General features: G+C 40.9%; 1 protein-coding gene across 1 annotated transcript in view; it reads right to left on the bottom strand.

Annotated features, from left to right (window-relative positions):
* Window positions 1-18,873, bottom strand: part of LOC106545657 (protein eyes shut homolog) — a 550,606-nt gene that overhangs the window by 432,449 nt on the left and 99,284 nt on the right. Inside the window, exon 9 of the mRNA XM_087719050.1 lies at window positions 18,389-18,588. Within this exon, the coding sequence (XP_087575176.1) occupies window positions 18,389-18,588 (200 nt within the window). The remainder of the gene's footprint in view (window positions 1-18,388; window positions 18,589-18,873) is intronic.

Here is an 18,873-nt window from a genome sequence, read left to right as displayed (position 1 = left end):
TTTTTCGCCTTTTAAGAGTTAAGCAAGGGTTAACAAGCAAAGAATTTCTTATGCAAATGAGGCAAGTATTCTCTCGCCTCCTGTAGAGGGCATTTTTAGAGGCATTTTAGAGCTTTCTAGGAGCGACTAGCTCAGTCTGACTTCAGAGCTCTGGCTTTTCAAGAGGGCAGGGTAGGGCAGGGAGAAGCAGAGTTGAAATCGTCTCTGAAACAGCTGGAAAAGGTGCGTGTGTGGGGAGGGGGGAGCAATTCAAAAAGTTTGATCGGAAGGCAACAGGGAAAGGGGGGGTATGGCAGAGGAGTTGCTTTCAAGCCTTTGGAAAATATATCCAATCCAACTTCTGTGTTTGTGTTTGAGAGTGAGTGAATGAGAGAAGGATCGAAGTTCTCTGTCTGCGTGTGTCTGTTTTTAGAGAGGGGGAGGGAGGAAGAGAGGGAGGAAGGAGGGGGAGGGAGAAGAAAAAGAATGGGAAAACTTATTTTGCAAGGGAGAAAAATGCTGTCACTTTAAATCAGAACTGAGCATGCCTGGCTGTGGAATTCTGGGAGTTGAAGTCCACAAGTCTAAAAACAGCCTCACCAGGGGTAAAGCTGACCGCACGTCACTGTTACTTACATAGGTACCAGAAAACAAGAACCAATTAATTAAAAAAGAAGAAATATATTAAATTGTAGACGAGATCTGCGGCAGTGGTGGGTTTCAAAATTTTTTAGGACCTCTTCTGTAGGTGTGGCCTGCTTTGTGGGAATGACTTGCTGGCCATGTGACCGGGTGGGAGTGGCTTGCCAGCCATGTGACTGGGTGGGCGTGGCCAACTTGTAAAATGTGGTGAAACTCATTTAACAACGCTCTGGCTTAGCAACCAAAATGTTGGCTCAGGAACTCTGGCATTGAAGTGTGCAAGTCTTAAAGCTGTCAAGTTACAAGACCCTTGCACCCCTAACCCTTTAGAAAAAAAACAAACCCAGGGGTATTCAAACTTGGCAGCTTTAAGACTTGTGGACTTCAACTCCCAGAATTCCTCCTCTCTCTCTTCATCTTGATGATGTGCGGATGGGCAGGGGGAGGGAGCTGGAACCAGTTCTAAATGGCACTGTAGATTTGTGGAACCTTTTCTATAGAAGAGGTTAGAACTGGCAGGAAACCACCCCTGATCTATGGTTCAGTTATACCTCCTACCACATTATCTGCTGAAACTACTTCCTACAATCCTAAACCATTATATTAAATTTGAAGTGTGTGTTACTCAGAGTGACAATTAGCAGTCAACCCCCACCCACCCCCGCACACACACACACTACATTTTATAATTTCTTTTTTCCAGACAGTTCCAAACATTGTTAGGACTTAACAATGCAGACTATAGGATGAACCAGGGGATGAAGTTGGCATTGAATTCCATAGAGCTAAATTATTGAAGAGAGACACACATTCATTTTACTTGTTTGAGTTCACCTCATTTTGAAAGCAAGGTAAAAAGAAAAATTGCAAGAGTGAGCGAGTGCCAGAAGCAAATAAATAAATAAATCCCACGTCACAGTCAATTACTTGAGCTGTTTGCTTTTTTTTTTTAATGCTCCCCGCTTTCCTAAAATGCTAGCAGATGAATGGCGCAAAGGATATGCCTTCAGTCTGGTGGCAAATAAATGGTGAAGTGAATCCACTCTCCAAGCACGGAACCAGCTTCCAGACTAAATCATCAGATTGCTTGTTGAGCTAAAGAATAAGGTCAGCATCTTATCCAAAGAGATGAGGGTAATCCCTGCTAGCCATCATTTCCATATATTCATATCAGATATTTTTCATAGAGTGCCTTTATGGCTTCAGGCTGTGTCAGACACAGCTATAACATTAGAAAGAATTCTACATCTTAATTGGCAGCCCAGCGCAAGATTTTATCTTTGTGCGTCTGTGGAACAAGGAATGGAAAGTACAAGGAGAACGTACATAAGGGGTGGTTTTTCTTATGGGTTTTTAATATCTGGTAGATATTTTTTCTGTTGTAAGCACCCAGAATCACTATATGTGAATTAGATGGCTATATAAATTGGCTAAATAAATTAAATAGTGGCATATAAAAGGTATTCACTTTGATGCTTAGATTTCTTCTAAATTGTGTCTATCAGCCACAATCCAGTACAGTTAGATACTATGTAAATCCCCTTTTGTAAATAAACGTAAAGGTTCCCCTTGCACATAGGTGCTAGTTGTTCACGACTCTAGGGGGCAGTGCTCATCTCCGTTTCAAAGCCAAAGAGCCAGCACTGTTCAAAAACATCTCCATGGTCATATGGCTGGCATGACTAAATGCCAAAGGCTCATGGAACACTGTTACCTTCCCACCAATCCCGCTCCTATTTTTCAACTTGCATTTTACATGCTTTCAAACTGCTAGGTTGGCAGAAGCTGGGACAAGTGACGGGACTCACTCCATTACGCAGCACTAGGGATTCGAACCACCAAACTGTCAATCTTCCTGATGGACAAGCTCAGCGTTTTAGCCACTGAGCCACCACATCCCCTTCACCTTTTGTAGATATCTGCATATAAAAGGTGGGTAAGAATGTGGATGTAAGTTCATCTACCTGTTTTTTTCTCCCATCCCCAACTTCACATCATTTAATTCTGCTATTACTAAACACATTTTTTATAATCAAACTTTTGGCAATGGTTGTGGCATTCAGATTTTTCACATCTCTGATTTATATAAATGCTTCTTAATTTATTGCTTGCCTCTTTTATCATGGTTTTGCCATTTTATTTTGAAAGAAATAAAGCTTAACAATATTAAATTCAATTTAAAAACTGCAAACATATTATATTATAGCTGTAATGCTGGTTAGAAAAAAAGAAAATAACCTCCACCCCCAATATAAATGGTCATTTAGGCATTGCAGAGATCCCAATAATTAACTGAATAAATCTCTTTTCCCCTCCTTTTTCCTACTGATTATGAAGCACTTTAGTAACCTACAAATTATGTATTGAAATAAATGAAAATACCCCCAAAGATAGTCCATGAGATTTGTAAAAAATAAGTCATTTTTAAAGTGTTGGCAGAAGTAATGAAAGCTTCAATTTGATTGGAAATCCTAGTTTAAGATATTCATAATGTGTTTTTTTTAAAAATAAACAATGATTATATTCTATAGAGAACCACTTTGCCTGGAACTGAGAACTTCCAACTAATGGCTGCAAGTACCTTGTTTTTCTTGATGGAAATAATTATTACTAATTCTAACATAATAGAAAATGAGAACCAGGTTGCCATTAGTGCTGGATCTCCACAGCAAGTCTGATCATCTAATGCTGAAGACCTGCCAAGATAGGTCGCGTGCATAGCATAGCAATAGCAGTTAGACTTATATACTACTTCATAGGGCTTTCCACCCTCTCTAAGCTGTTTACAGAGTCAGCATATCGCCCCCAACAACAATCCGGGTCCTCATTTTACCCACCTCAGAAGGATGGAAGGCTGAGTCAACCTTGAGCTGGTGAGATTTGAACAGCCGAACTGCAGAACTGCAGTCAGCTGAAGTAGCCTGCAGTGCTGCATTTAACCACTGCGCCACCTCGGCATTATGGGTGTGGGCACGCCCGCGCATGACCCACCACCCCTGCACTCCCCCTACTGCTGGCATGCTATGGGAAAAAGATTAGCCATCTGTTGTGGCTTGGCTGGAACCTTTGGAGCTGTTATCAGACAGCAAGGGGCCCTATGAGTCACGCTTGGAAGAGGAGGCGGGGTAGGGGTCTGACTCTGAGCAGGGCTCAGAGAGACTAGTTGGTCCCCAGGTAACGACTGAGCCTTGGATCAGTGGGGAGGAGACAAGAGAGGCTGAGCAAGAACCCTCCTGTGAGTTATTTCGGGATGCACGTAGGAGAAGAGCTGACCGACGTAAGGCACAATTGAGGACTCATAGGAGGTGATTACACACAGCTGTTGCTCGTTAGAGTCTTCTCCTACGGATGAAAAGACTGATGGTGCCACGCCCTGGTTGCAGAAGTCAACGTCATTCGTCGTTCGTGGTTCATCGTTAGTTTGTTCGTGAGTTCAGTTTCATGATTCAAAGAGGCACTTGGATAAGTGATTTGCTTTCTGTAAACCTGATTCAAAGAGGCACTTGGATAAGTGATTTACTTTCTGTAAACCTGGTTTGCTGCAAGAGCTTTTTTGTTTTTGCATTTGCTGTGTAACTTTTTGCCAGAGACTTTATCTACGTTTATTTTGGGCTCACAGCCAGCTTGAGCCAGGACTGATAAAGATATTTCCTTTGAAGTTCTGTCTGACTGTTGTTTGTGAACGAGCGAAGAGGGGGGTCAGAACACCATCACTGCCCTAGATAGACTCATTCATATGATCCCAGCATGGCTGCTCTTTGGAGGATACAATATATATTGAATATTTATTCCAGAAATACCTATCGGGAAGTGTCAAAGAGGTCATAGGAAGCTTTACAGGTGCAGGTAGATGATTGCAAGTTTTATTACAGTAAACCAGGGCTACATTAAAAGCAAGCAACATGCTTCTATTAAAGAATAGGCTTTTTCTGTGTCATAGTTCTTATGTGCATTATCTTTTAAATCCTTTTTATTTTATTTTGTTCTTCTTAACAAAAGTGGCAGTGTTGTTATTGCCAGGGTGACTACTTGAGGACAGTCAGTGAAAGCAAATGAAGCTAATTCAGAGAGAAAGCAAAGCCCTGTCCATATTTTGCTTCAGTGATAACCTCTTGCAGCTAAATATAACCAGCTACATCATTTTATCAATATTAAATAGAGATGAAGCAGCTTGCCAGCAAATGTCACTGCAACAGCATCTGATCAAAGCAGCAAAGAGGCATGGCCATTATGAAGGATATTTTTCAGTCCACTTAGAAAGTTGCTTTTAAAATGATTGTGTTTTTTTCCCCCCTTGCAGGCTTTGGATTAGAGGGAGTGGTTGGTTCTTTGTCTTTCTCTTGATTAAAACAGTTTTTTTTTTGTAGACATCTGGGGTTCTCCATTTGTATTTTATCTCTAATTTATTAGGTTTTCTTATTGTCTGCTCAGAGTCTCTATAGAGTCAGGTGGCCTTAGAAGTTTAATTGCTTAATTGCCTACATAATAGCTACACAAATTTGTATAAAAAGTACTTTCAGAAATGTCATCTTGAATTTCAGCTTTCCTATGATGTCTTTATTAGCCTATAGTCCAATTAATTCCAAAGCAGAATTAATGGCATTCTGAAACTTTAATAATTCATGGCTATTAAATCTGGCCTGGAAAAAAAAAATCCATACAACCACTAAAATGGCAGCAAAGAGCTATAGAATATTCTCTCTATGGCCATCTAGTGTTCATCCACATTTTTGCAGCTCTGATATGGCGGCTGTAAATTATTTGAGCCCTTCAGCCTTATCATGACATACAACAATTGTACATTTATAATAAATACAGGTATTCCTCCACTTAAAACAGTTCATTTTAACAATTTAAGTTTAAGTTTTATTTTATTTATATGCCGCCCTATTCCCTAAAAGGGACTCAGAGCGGCGAACAACTTAAACGGGAAGGGGAAACATACAAGTACAAAATAAACATATTAAAATGACCAACAACCACACCTGTCGAGAGGGGAGGGGAGCTCATCAACCCCAGGCCTGCCGACACAGCCAGGTTTTAACGGCTTTTCGGAAAGCAGGGAGAGAGGTGAGGGGTCCGAATCTCCACGGGGAGTTCATTCCAAAGGGCCGGAGCTCCAATAGAGAAGGCCCTCCCCTGGGTCGTAGCCAGATGGCATTGGCTGGTGGATGGAACCCGGAGGAGGCCTAATCTGTGTGATCTAATGGGTCTTTGGGAGGTAATTGGCAGCAGGCGGTCTCTCAAGTACCCAGGTCCAATACCATGAAGGGCTTTATAAGTTACGACTAGCACCTTGAAGCGTATCCGGAGACCGATTGGAAGCCAGTGCAGCTCACGGAGGATTTGACTTAAAACAGAGCATTCAAAGTTACAACATCACTGAAAAATGTGGCTGATGACTGTTTTTCACACTTACAACCATGGTCACATGATTTACATTTGAAAGCTTAACAACTGACTCACATTTATGACTGTTGCGGTGTCCAGGAGTGACCTTCTGACAAGCAAAGAAGACGGAGAAACCCGATTCACTTAACAACTATCCTATTAATTCAACAATAGCAGTGATTCACTTAACAAATGTGACAAGAAAAGTCATAAAATAGGGCAAAACTCACTTAACAAATTTCTCACTCAACAACATAAATGTTGGGCTCAATTGGGTCACAAGTTGAGTACTACCTATATGTATGAAAGAGTTATAATTGCCCCTCTGAAAACGAAAAGCCAAATTAGGAGTCCTCCAGTATGTACAGATGTACAGGTAACATAGATACTGCCATTAGAACTGATGATAAATTGGTTGTGGGAATACCAGATGCTTGTCATTCAGTCAAAGTTATAAGTTCCCGTTTTATCTACATGCCATACTTTTTTACTCAAAATAGCAAAGGTGATTTGTCAACAACTCATGAAAACTGCAACTTAAAACCAGCATCAACTAATACATAGTCTTAAATAATATCAAAGAGGTCCTTTTGGTTCATGGAAGATATATTTAGGTGTTGTTTTTTTTAAAGCAAAATATTTTTCAATGTGATACATATACAGCTTCTTCGATAGTACACAGCCTAAAATAATAAGCTTGGGTTGGTTATTTTTACTATTTACATATTATGTAAATAGTAGATGCCATTTTTTTTTAAATTTCAGGGCTAGATATTCTGGATTATCTTTTGTCTGTTCTAGAAAAGACATCCATCCTCTCCAACACACACACAAACATTAACAGCATGAAAGCAATATTAGATCTTCTCATTAAATTTTGCTGGCTAATAGCAATAGCAATAGCAGTTAGACTTATATACCGCTTCATAGAGCTTTCAGCCCTCTCTAAGCGGTTTAGAGAGTCAGCATATCGCCCCCATAGTCTGGGTCCTCATTTCACCCACCTCAGAAGGATGGAAGGCTGAGTCAACCTTGAGCCGGTGAGATTAGAACCGCTGAACTGCAGATAACAGTCAGCTGAAGTGGCCTGCAGTATTGCACCCTAACCACTGCGCCACGTCGGCCACAATAGCAATAGCAGTTAGACTTATATACCGCTTCATAGGGCTTTCAGCCCTCTCTAAGCAGTTTACAGAGTCAGCATATTGCCCCCAACAATCCGGGTCCTCATTTCACCCACCTCGGAAGGATGGAAGGCTGAGTCAACCTTGAGCCGGTGAGATTAGAACCGCTGAACTGCAGATAACAGTCAGCTGAAGTGGCCTGCAGTATTGCACCCTAACCACTGCGCCACCTCGGCCACAATAACATTGATCTAGTCTTATCTTTCAGTTCTAGCCTCTTACATTCATGTAAAATTTGCAGCAGCCTTAATCAGCTGAGAAATGATGCTGCCTTCCATATTTTGTTAATTCAAAACAGAACATATATACTCTCTCAGACACATGTTTCACTGGGCCTTCCTAAATAAGTTGGTCTAATCAACTCATGTAGGAAGTTCTATCTCTTGCACTGTCACTGCAGATTCTTATAAAATTGTATTGATAGCGTTCATTCAACTGACTAGTTGCACCTATGCATTGCACAGAAATTCTTCCAGACTGCTCACATTTGACTTGCAGTATTTCTGTTGATCCAATTGATTGGGGCTGTTGGGAATTGGGAATGCAGTTCACCTTGCAATTGATAAAAAAAAAAAAGGTGACAAAGCACAATTGATAAAATAAACAGCTAAAGGCAGAAAACTGCATCTGAAAACTTAGCCAAACTTAGCCAAACCGCAAAGCAACATGCATGGTATGGGTAAGTAAAAGAGCCGAGGTGGCGCAGTGGCTAGGGTGCAGTACTGCAGGCCACTTCAGCTGACTGTTATCTGCAGTTCGGCGGTTCTAATCTCACCAGCTCAAGATTGACTCAGCCTTCCATCCTTCCGAGGTGGGTGAAATGAGGACCCAGACTGTGGGGGCGATATGCTGACTCTGTAAACCGCTTAGAGAGGGCTGAAAGCCCTATGAAGCGGTACATAAGTCTAACTGCTATTGCTAACTGCTAAAGCAGATGCTAATAGTGAATTCTCAGCATTACCAAAACAAGAAATGGTGGGCATTTCTTCAGACATAATTATGAAGTCAAGGCTTTATGGTACCTGGGTATACTTAGCTTTTTCAAGATGTATCTATTAATAAATAGCTTGCATGTTATACTCATAGGCTATATAAGTATTGTTTATATGTTCTTGTTGTATGGGATGTTTTGGCATTTGTATATGCCTAGAGCTTTGTAGTGGATAAGCTGTGTTGTTGTTAGTTGTGAAGTCATGTCTGACCCATCGCGATCCCATGGACAACGTTTCTCCAGGACTTCCTGTCCTCTACCCTCTATCAGGGTTGACTCAGCCTTCCATCCTTCCGAGGTGGGTAAAATGAGGACCCAGATTGTTGGGGGCAATATGCTGACTCTCTGTAAACCGCTTAGAGAGGCCTGAAAGGCCTATGAAGCGGTATATAAGTCTACTGCTATTACCATCCTCTGGAGCCCATTTAAGCTCATGCCGATTGCTTCAGTGACTCCATCCAGCCACCTCATTCTCTGTCGTCCCCTTCTTCTTTTGCCCTCAATCTTTCCCAGCATTAGGCTCTTCTCCAGTGAGTCCTTCCTTCTCATTAGGTGGCCAAAGTATTTGAGTTTCATCTTCAGGATCTGGCCTTCTAAAGAGCAGACAGGGTTGATCTCCTCTACGACTGACCAGTTTGATTGCCATGCAGTCTAAGGAACTCCAGCACCATAGTTCAAAGGCCTCAGTTGGATAAGCTAGACTTATGTCAATAATTCTGAGAACAAGTTGCTATAGTATACCCTAAGGGAGCATTATAGAATAGGTACCCTTCAAATGCCTGCAATTTCAGTCATGTGCAGTATAGAAATATCTTCTTATGCACATTTACACCACCACAATTAAACAGAGGAGTAGATAATTGTTTGATTCAAGGAAATGCGTATCAGAGGCTGGGTCAATACAACCATTGGCTCTGACACTATTACCCAAAGCCACAGCAGCACCAACTATAAAATTCAACTGGGGCAATTTACACATGCACACCTATTGATGGAGACACAATAATCACCACCTGTAACTGAAAATAGCCAAAAGGACAACCAAAAAGTGAGAAAATATATACCAGCATCACTTTGGTATTCACCAACAGATCTTACAGCTATTAAAAAAAAAAAAAAAAACCCAAAACATTGTCCTGTGCAGAGTTGGTACTAGACTTTAGGAATAATAAAGAAGAAACGAATGAACTTTTAAATCAATGTATATGTTAGAGAGAGACAGAATTACAATATAATAGCAATAGCAATAGCAGTTAGACTTATATACCGCTTCATAGGGCTTTCAGCCCTCCCTAAGCGGTTTACAGAGTCAGCATATTGCCCCCAACAAATCCGGGTCCTCATTTTACCCACCTTGGAAGGATGGAAGTCTGAGTCAACCCTGAGCCGGTGAGATTTGAACAGCCGAACTGCAGAACTGCAGTCAGCTGAAGTAGCCTGCAGTGCTGCATTTAACCACTGCGCCACCTCGGCTCCTATAAACCTTGGCTACGGTTGAACATATTGTTGGCCCTGTTGACTGGAAAAAAAACCCAAAACTTAAATATGCAAGCAATGTTTGGGATTTTGACCATTTAGCATAATATATCTAGATGCAAATTGATTTCTGTTTAACAAGAAATGGAAGTTGCAAATGCCCTATGTGGTGCAGACCAATGTGCTTAGTTGTGCTCCCTGCTACATTATCAGCAGTGAAAAACAGTTATTCCATTGGGATTAGTTCCAAGATAAATGCATTAATTCACAGTGCAGTAGATCAGACATCTCAGACTGACCTTCACCATTACCCTCTATAGCTTTATTTAGTTCACTTCTTTCAGCATGAAGTCTTCTTCAAGAATGAACAGCCCTAGCTAATGCCACTGAGAGAAAGGATGTTTTATGTTTCAGCTACATGAATATATGCATTGCAGGAGACCTTGGCTAAGTTCTACTAGAGCAAGGATTATGTCACACTGAGGCATAGAATACAATGAATAGGATTTGTAAGAATGTGAATAAGTGTGGCAGTTCAAGCCGCAGAGCAATTTTTATGATATTTTTTTTTTCAAAAAAACACCCACTGTTGTGATGATCTGGACTGTTCCTTTAGAAAAGATAGATTTCTGATTTTTGTCTCCAGTATGTTGAATAGCCAATTTACTATAGGTGTGCTGGTTTTCATGCACCCAATGAATAGCAATGGAATTGGACAATAAATCTCATTTTAAAATTGCCTGGGAGAAATACAGTGCAATGAAATGCAATAGCATTCTGGATGCAAGTTTATAGCAGGGATATCTGTGACAGACAAATAATATCCGCCTGCTACATCCCATTCCAGAATCGCTATTCTCATATCCCTCTGTTTAAATTCCAGAGATCTACCTGGCCAGGGAGATGAGAAAAGCATGTTGTATTATCTGAATGGGTCAGAGGAGATCTCCCTTGGGCTAGAGAGGGTGGGAGAGAGGATTGGAGGGAGGGTGAGAAGGAAGGGAGGGAGTGTGCCGGGAGAGAGGAGTGGTAGAGGGGGAGGAGAAGTAGGGTAGAGGGGAATGATGGAGGGAAGATGGAAAGTTGGAGGGGGGGCGAAAGAAAGGGTGTATGGAGGGTCGAAGAGGTACATTGGGTTTCTATTTTGGGGGTTATTGTTGACAAGAGGAATGGCTGTGTTTATTGCTTAATGTTATATGGCCCCGGTTATGCACAGTATATATGTGACTGTACGAAAATGAAAATGGAAAATAAAAACACATTTACACATTAAAAAAAAAAGAGATCTCCCTTCACCACGACTAAGCTTCTAAATAAATGGCCCCAGTTTTCTTTTTTGAACCAGGAACCAGATCCAAATAGTTTTGGAATGTACAGTACTAATGAAATCCAAAACTGACACACTAATGAATAAAATAGTATTATTATAGGTGGTAGCATTGCATGATGAGAGATTGCCAGAGGAATGATTTGGCAAAGGAACTAGAAGAAGGGGCAACTAAAGAACACACCAACTTGATAACATCAAAGTTGATTCAAAGACGAACATCCCACAACTGAAAGAAGCTGAGGTTAATAGAGCAGCATGAACAGAACTCACCTATAAAGTTGTCAAGAATTGGATACAGCTGATTAAAACAATAACAGGAACATTTCAATAAAAGCAACGAAACAGGGCTTGGGGAATAGGACAGCTTTATTAAATTGTAGGAAGCCAAGATGTGCATATCAGTGTTAGCCCTCATTTATTTTTAAATGATTCTTATTATTCTTACTCGAGTCTTGACATAAAAAAAAGGATTGAATTATTTTAATTCAGAATATACATGGATATCTCTGTCATTGTAGCCAGCACAAGTTAGTTGTATTTTCGAGATCTGGAATTAAACTATCTTAGCTATCAACTTCTAAAATTGCACAAGGTTGAAAGCAGTTATTCCCCTGGAAAATTGTAATCAAATCTCCCATCAAAGCAGATTACACATAGCCCTCACTTAAAGACTGGCGACTTAATGAAAGTTGAAAGTTATGATTATTATTGGAACTTTAATAGCAAGACCAAAATCTCGGTAGCTGAAAGCCAACCAAACAAACAGATAAGGACCTTGGCAGCAACTCAGACAAACCTTAGCAGCAACTCAGACAAACCTTGGCAGCAATCCAGCGTGCCAAGTTAGTTACAACAGTTCTCTTTAGTCAATGCATTGACTTCTGCAAGAGGGGCATGTGCACAAGCAGTCTTTTTTATAATCTGGAGAGGAGCCTAATGACCACCAGCTGAGCGCAATTACCTTCTATAATTGCATAATTGTTCCTGACGTCTAGTAGCTCTTCGATGGCGTCCATCCAGGAACAACTCACTGCTGGCTTCTGGATCATTATCTCTTGTCTCCGCCCCACTGGTTCAAGGCTCAGGCACCACCTGGTGGCCAACAAGTCTCTCTGTGCCCTGCTCGGAGTTGGAACCCTGTCCAGGGTCCTCCACATCCTCCAGAGCCGACTCATAGGTCCCTTCGCTGTCGGAGTCTGGTGGTAGCTCCAACAGCTCCTGCTGGGCCGCAACAGTCCTCCTTGAGTCGTGCCATTTTTGACTCCCTACCGGAAGTATCCCTGTCAAAATTCTATCACTGGATTTCTTCTCCTCCCTCGTGAGTTAAAAAGTTTTTTAATACTGTGTGATGTGATAGAGATAAGGCATTAATGAGGGAAGGAGTGGATCACAGTTATAGACAGCATCTATTTTTAGCAGAACTATAAGTGATACATTTACGGGGCCATTTAATTATTTCTTGTCCTTTTCCATAAAATCAGCTCATTTAAAACTATATTCTTCTGCAAAGGTTAAAGACTCCAGTTTCCTATCTAGTTGTCATCACGTTAATTTTAACAGATCCTGCTGTGAAGTACCTGGACTCTTCATTTCCTTCCTTATGCAGGGGATGTTACTTGGAACCCTGGCAGTCATATTCCATTGGCACCATGTCTTCTTTTTGATGTTCCTTTCAACCTCCATTGCTCCATTGAGGTTGACCATTACTAAGGAACAATGGTAATTTTATCTGAAAGAGCTCTATTTGCCCATCAGAAAATTAGGTTTTGTTGTTGTTGTTGTTTAATTCCTTTATATTAGCATGAATAGCTTTGGCTAAAAAGGAAGAATTTATTTACTTATAATATAGATTTAAATTATTTGTTACACGTTTTTGATCTTCAACTTGGTTGCAAAATAACCAAGTTACTATGTAATTGCCTTCTAAACTGTGCCACACATATAGGTAGTCTTGAAACCTTCATCTGGGCTTTTGCCCCCAGTGATTCAATCAATAAATAGACAAAAACAATCATTTTGATCCTTATCAGGGTTTTTTTTTGTAAGTATGTTGGGTGTTCTCTTCTACCCTAGATTCCCTAAGATTTCTTCAGAAAATACATATTCTAATAATTTTATTTATAGTTTTTTTTCCAAATGTAATATAAATAAATCTCTCTCTCTCTCTCTCTCTCTCTCTCTCTCTCTCTCTCTCTCTCTCTCTCTCTCTCTTTCTCTCTTTCTCTCTCTCATCTATATCTATCTATCTATCTATCTATCTATCTATCTATCTATCTATCTATCTACCTACCTACCTACCTACCTACCTACCTACCTACCTACCTATCTCTACCTCTACCTCTCTCTCTCTCTCTCTCTCTCTCTATCTATCTCTATCTCCCTCCCTCCCTCTCTCTCTCTCCCCTTCCCCCTCTCTCTTCCTCTCCCTCCCTCCCCCTCCCTCTTTCCTATTAATGAACCCTTTTGCGACATGAACATCCATTAAAGACTCCTCATATACAACTGCCATCTTCATATGACGTGATTATATATACTAACAGTCAATACTAACAGAAAACATTTTTTGTTTTCTGAAGCTACATCAATCAGAGAAAGTATAGTTGGAATTAGGTGAACATTTTCAAGCAGTAAGTCACTTTTCTAGCACTGCCTCTAAAACCAATTGAATTAAACACTTTTCTAATTACTACATAATAGAAACAGATCTTAATATTGAGCATCTTCTTTGATTCTTGGTTTCCTTCTCTTGATTTCCCTTCTTACTGTTTAATTTGCTTAAACAGCTAAGAGGGTGTGTTGGCAATGTTGCATTGGGAGGTATATTGTGATGTCATTTACATAATTGGATCACTGCAGCCAGGAAAATTAAAGTACCGAATGGGTAAATGAAGCGTAGGAAGTGAAAGAAACAGATAACGGAGGTACAAAAGAAGTAGTGTAATAGCACTGAATAACACAAAATTGTCATTCTTCACAAAGACAAATGCAAGGCAGGATAAGTAGTTCCTCCTGAATTTTGCTTTAATTTCATTTACAGATTAGTGGTGTAATTAAATATATTATGCTATTTATTGCCACACAGAATTATAATCCACTAAGAGATGGCTTTGTATTTAATAATTGTACATAATAAAATTATTAACTCCTTGCAGCTTTATTTCAAAGCACAACACATAGATAATGGAAAGTTGAAATATAATACTTTTGAAATATATTGCTATTTTGCACAGCAAATTGTCAGCAGAGGATTATGGGGTACTTTATCAAGCTTTTTTTGAGATGCAAATAAGTCGAAGTAAAATTCACAGTATTATCTTTATGCAACGAGAATGTGATAAATACCTCCTAGAACAGAATGTTGAAAGCTTTGTGAAAGTAAACATTTTCATTTTAACCCAATCCAGACACACAAACTCATGCACAGCAACCCCATTATCTCCATCACGTCAAAGCTTTGGAAGTTGCTTTCCAAAATGGCACAGTGGTTAGAGTGCAGCACTGCAGGCTACTTCAGCTGACTGCAGTTCTGCAGTTCGGCTGTTCAAATCTCACCGGCTCAGGGTTGACTCAGCCTTCCATCCTTCCGAGGTGGGTAAAATGAGGACCCGGATTGTTGTTGGGGGCGATATGCTGACTCTGTAAACCGCTTAGAGAGGGCTGAAAGCCCTATGAAGCGGTATATAAGTCTAACTGCTATTGCTATTGCTATAATCTGCCTCTGTTGTTTCTGCCCATTTAGGCAGGAATCCCGAACATCCTCCTCCGAGAGTAAATAAAATGAATTCTATGGATCTGATTTTATGAACTGCATTTGTGACTCTTGTTTAATTAAAACTGTCACATTTTCAACCCACACCCACCTTCTCAGAGGCACCATAGACGATGCCTTTCCTATTATAAAGCTTTCAGCGATTTGAATGCATCCTGATTTCTACATAAAATACACACACGGACAAGGACTTCCTGCCCTTGTCATTTTCTCATCTTGTCACCTGTGTTTTGTCTGAATAGGAGGAAAGCATGGCAATTACATGCCAATTATCATGCTGGAGAGACCAGTTATTACCTAACACAAGTTTCCTCTGAGAATAATATCAGGACAATGGTTTCTTATGTAAAACTGAGCTAGGAAGTTTCTAAAAGCACTCGGGTTTTTTTTAAAAATAAATCAATTCATACATAAACTCTGTTTAGCATTATATTCAGAAGCTTCAGGCAGTCTTGGGTTTCTCGCTCCCATGTAAACATTTGGAGAATTCTGGTCAGCTGAAATTAGGATGAGTTTAATTGGCATGCAGGTTTTTTTTCTGTAAGAGCTAAACTATTTACCCGTATTTTTGGAGTATAAGACACACTGGAGTATAAGACGCACCCAGGTTTTGAAGAGGCATTTTTTAAAAAAAAAAAGTAGGTAGGTAGATAGATAGAGGGATAGAGAGGGAGAGAAAGAGAGAGAAATACAGTAAGTAGGGAGACAGAGAGAGAGAGAGAGTAGGTAGGTGGATAGATGGGTAATTAGGTAGGTAGATAAAGAGAGAGAGAGAGAGAGAGAGAGAGAGAGAGAGAGAGAGAAATAGAGAGAAATATATACAGTAGGTAGGTAGGGAGAGAGAGTGTAGATAGGTAGGTCGGTAGGAGGTAGAGGGATAGAGAGAGAGAGAGAAATGGAGAGAAACAGAGAGAGAAATACAGTAGATAGGTAGGGGGAGAGAGAGTGTAGGTAGGTTGGTAGGTAGGTAGGTAGAGGGATAGAGAGAGAAAAATAGAGAGAAATACAGGTGGGGGAGAGAGAGAGAGTAGGTAGGAAGGTATATAGGTAGATGGGGGGAGAGAGAAATACAGTAAGTAGGGAGAGAGAGAGAGAGAGAGAGAAGAATAGGTAGGTAAGTAGATCTTTCCAGGTGTATTTATCCATGTGCTGGAGAAGGAAATCGCTGACAACCTGTAGCACCTAAAACTTTGTTTCTGCTGGCAAAGCACTTGACCAACGTAATTCCCATCAATCCCTCTAACTAAACAGCTTTCTGAAAGGGAAAAAAGAAGTTTTTGCACTCTGCAAATCTCCCCAAAATGGCCCGTTTTTCGTGAAAACGGCTACTTTTAAAAAAAATGCATGAATAGCCTTGAGGGGGCTTGCAGAGTGCTCCTGAAGAAGGGGTGAGGGGGCAAATATGAGCAAAAAAATGGCCATTTTTTGCAAAAAGGGCCTTTTTCATGCATAGCCTTATGGAGGCTTATAGAGTGCTCCTAGGGGCTGGGGGGGACAAAATTGAGCAAAAAATGGCCTGTTTTTCACTCATTTCTGCCCTCCCCAGCCCCAGGTGCTCTCTGAAAGCTTCCATAAGGCTATGCATGATCATTTTGGTGAAGGGGGAAGGGCTTTGGGAGGCAAAAAATGCTGTATTCAGGTGTATAAGATGCACCCAGATTTTCAGCCTCTTTTTAGAGGAAAAAAGGTGTGTCTTATACTCAGAAAAATACGGTATATATGAACTTATCCTACCTCTGATATAATTAAAGACACAGTCATATCTGCAATTTTGTTAGTCATCTAGAGTACTATTCATTGGTGGAAAGGCAAGATAGAAACCCAGATTGTCAACTTTCTTAGAGCAACATGAGCAGTGGTGGTGCAGTGGTCGGAATGCAGTACTGCAGGCTACTTCCGCTAACTGCCTGTTTCGTGCAATTTGGCAGTTCGAATCTCACCAGGCTCAAGGTTGACTCAGCCTTCTGTCCTTCCAAGGTTGGTAAAATGAAGACACAGATTTGTTGGGGACAATATGCTGACTCTGTAAAGTGCTTAGAGAGGGCTGTATAGCACTGTGAAGTGGTATATAGGTATTATTGCTTGGTATTGCTAACATTCTGATTATGGGTCATTCAGATAAGTCTGATTATTCACTACCATTGATCAGGACGACAGGAGTTGGATTCCAACCACTTAAATTATATAATTCCTGGTTTTGATGGATTGATTATGCAGCATCAAGTAACTGTCATCTCTTAGCAACCACACAAATGCATTCATCTCTCTGAGTGGAGCTAATTATATCAGTCCTTGCCACTAAATCACTGGATACCAAGAGCCTTTAATCATTGCATAGGAATGACTCATGATCGTTCTAGATACGCATGTCCCTTTAGAGTTTAGAGTTATCTTAGCAATGAAGGAATTGTTTAAGCACAAGGAGTACCATTCAAGGAGTTCCAGAAAAGAATTATCCCTTTGCTGTTTTCATAGCCATAAATTTCAATTTGTTTTGGAAAAGACTATGCAACAACTCAAATCTATACCAGTGTTTTTCAACCTTTTTTGTGCAAAGGCACACTTTTTTCATGAAAAAGATCACAAGGCACACCACCATTAGAAAATGTTAAAAAAAAATTAACTCTGTGCCTATATTGACTATATATAAAGTAATTCTCTTGAATAGGAATCAAATAAACAAAGACTATAGTTAAAAAAAAAAACTATGAACAAATTCCTATGCACACTGCATATATCTTATCTTGCATATATCTTATTTTCCCCCACATTAGGTTGGCAGTATAGTTACCCCCACATTAGGTTGTAATTCCCCCACATTAGGTGCAGTATAGTTCCCCCACAGACATACAGCCTTAGATTTAGATTTAGATTGTTTATTTGTATGCCGCCCTTTTCCCTGGGGGGACTCAGGGCGGCTCACAATCAAAGGAAGGGGGGGGGGGGAAACAGACTTTACATATAAGACAGTACATGATTAAAACGCAACATTCATACCATTCGGGCGGGTTACAATCTTTAGCCCCAGGCCTGACGGGATAGCCAGATTCTAAGGGCTGTGCGGAAGGTCTGGAGGGTGGTGAGGGTACGAAGCTCCACGGGGAGATCGTTCCATTGGGTTGGGGCTACCCTACCACCGAGAAGGCTCTCCTCCGCGTGGTGGCCAGTCGGCATTGGCCAGCGGATGGAACTCGGAGGAGGCCTAAGCCATACAGTGTATTACTGAAGGCTGTATGCCTGTGTACTGCCCCACTTCGGTGCTCGGAACACCGAAGGAGACGCGCCGCTGGTAACACTTACCAAGTTGACAGCGCGCGTTCTCCTCGCTGCTCCGGTCCTCCGCGATTGTTGCTATGGGCGCACGCATGGGACGTCAGTGACGTCCCTGCGTGCGCTACCTCCCGGCGGTCCCCACGTTTTTAAAGTAAATGCGGGGCCGCAGGGAGTTAATAGAGGCATCCCTGTGTCCCGAAAGCAACTTTCGGGACACAGAGATGTCCCGAGGCAAAAACACCCGGCGGGTGTTTTTCCCACGGCACACCTTACACTATGTCGCGGCACACTAGTGGTTGAAAAACACTGATCTATACGGATTATTCTGGTTATAGATAAGCAAGACAACTCACCTGCAGTGAAAAGTTCTTCCAGGGCCGTCAATGCATTTCCCGCCATTGAAGCAGAGGGATGAGTTCAGTAGCAGTTCAGCGCAAACGTCAATATCCACCTCACAAAATTCACCTCTGTAGCCACTCAAGCAAATGCACTCGAATGCATTGACCAGATCTTGACAAGAGCCACCATTAAGGCAAGGGGATGATTCGCATTCCTGATGAGATAAATGATAATAAATTGACCTCAGAGATTTGAAGCATCGTTTGGCTTTGTGGCAAGAGATCTCCGTTCTATCTGGCCCCCAAGAATTCTACTCTTCATCAGTAAATTGTTTTGTATTTAAGTTTATGTCTTTGAATTAAGCCACTCTTCTCATGTCAATATAAGTGTAGGTTTAAGTATATGTTGGCTATAGATTTTTATAGTAATACATGACAAGAATGGAAGAGCCGAGGTGGCGCAGTGGTTAAATGCAGCACTGCAGGCTACTTCAGCTGAC

The sequence above is a fragment of the Thamnophis sirtalis genome, unplaced genomic scaffold (genome assembly GCF_051295495.1).
Source record: "Thamnophis sirtalis isolate CommonGarterSnake01/CBP01778 unplaced genomic scaffold, rThaSir2_p1.2 scaffold_6, whole genome shotgun sequence".
In the NCBI taxonomy this organism is placed as follows: Eukaryota; Metazoa; Chordata; class Lepidosauria; order Squamata; family Natricidae; genus Thamnophis; species Thamnophis sirtalis.
Note: the sequence above shows the minus strand (reverse complement) of the source record. Positions and strands in the feature narration are given on the sequence as shown.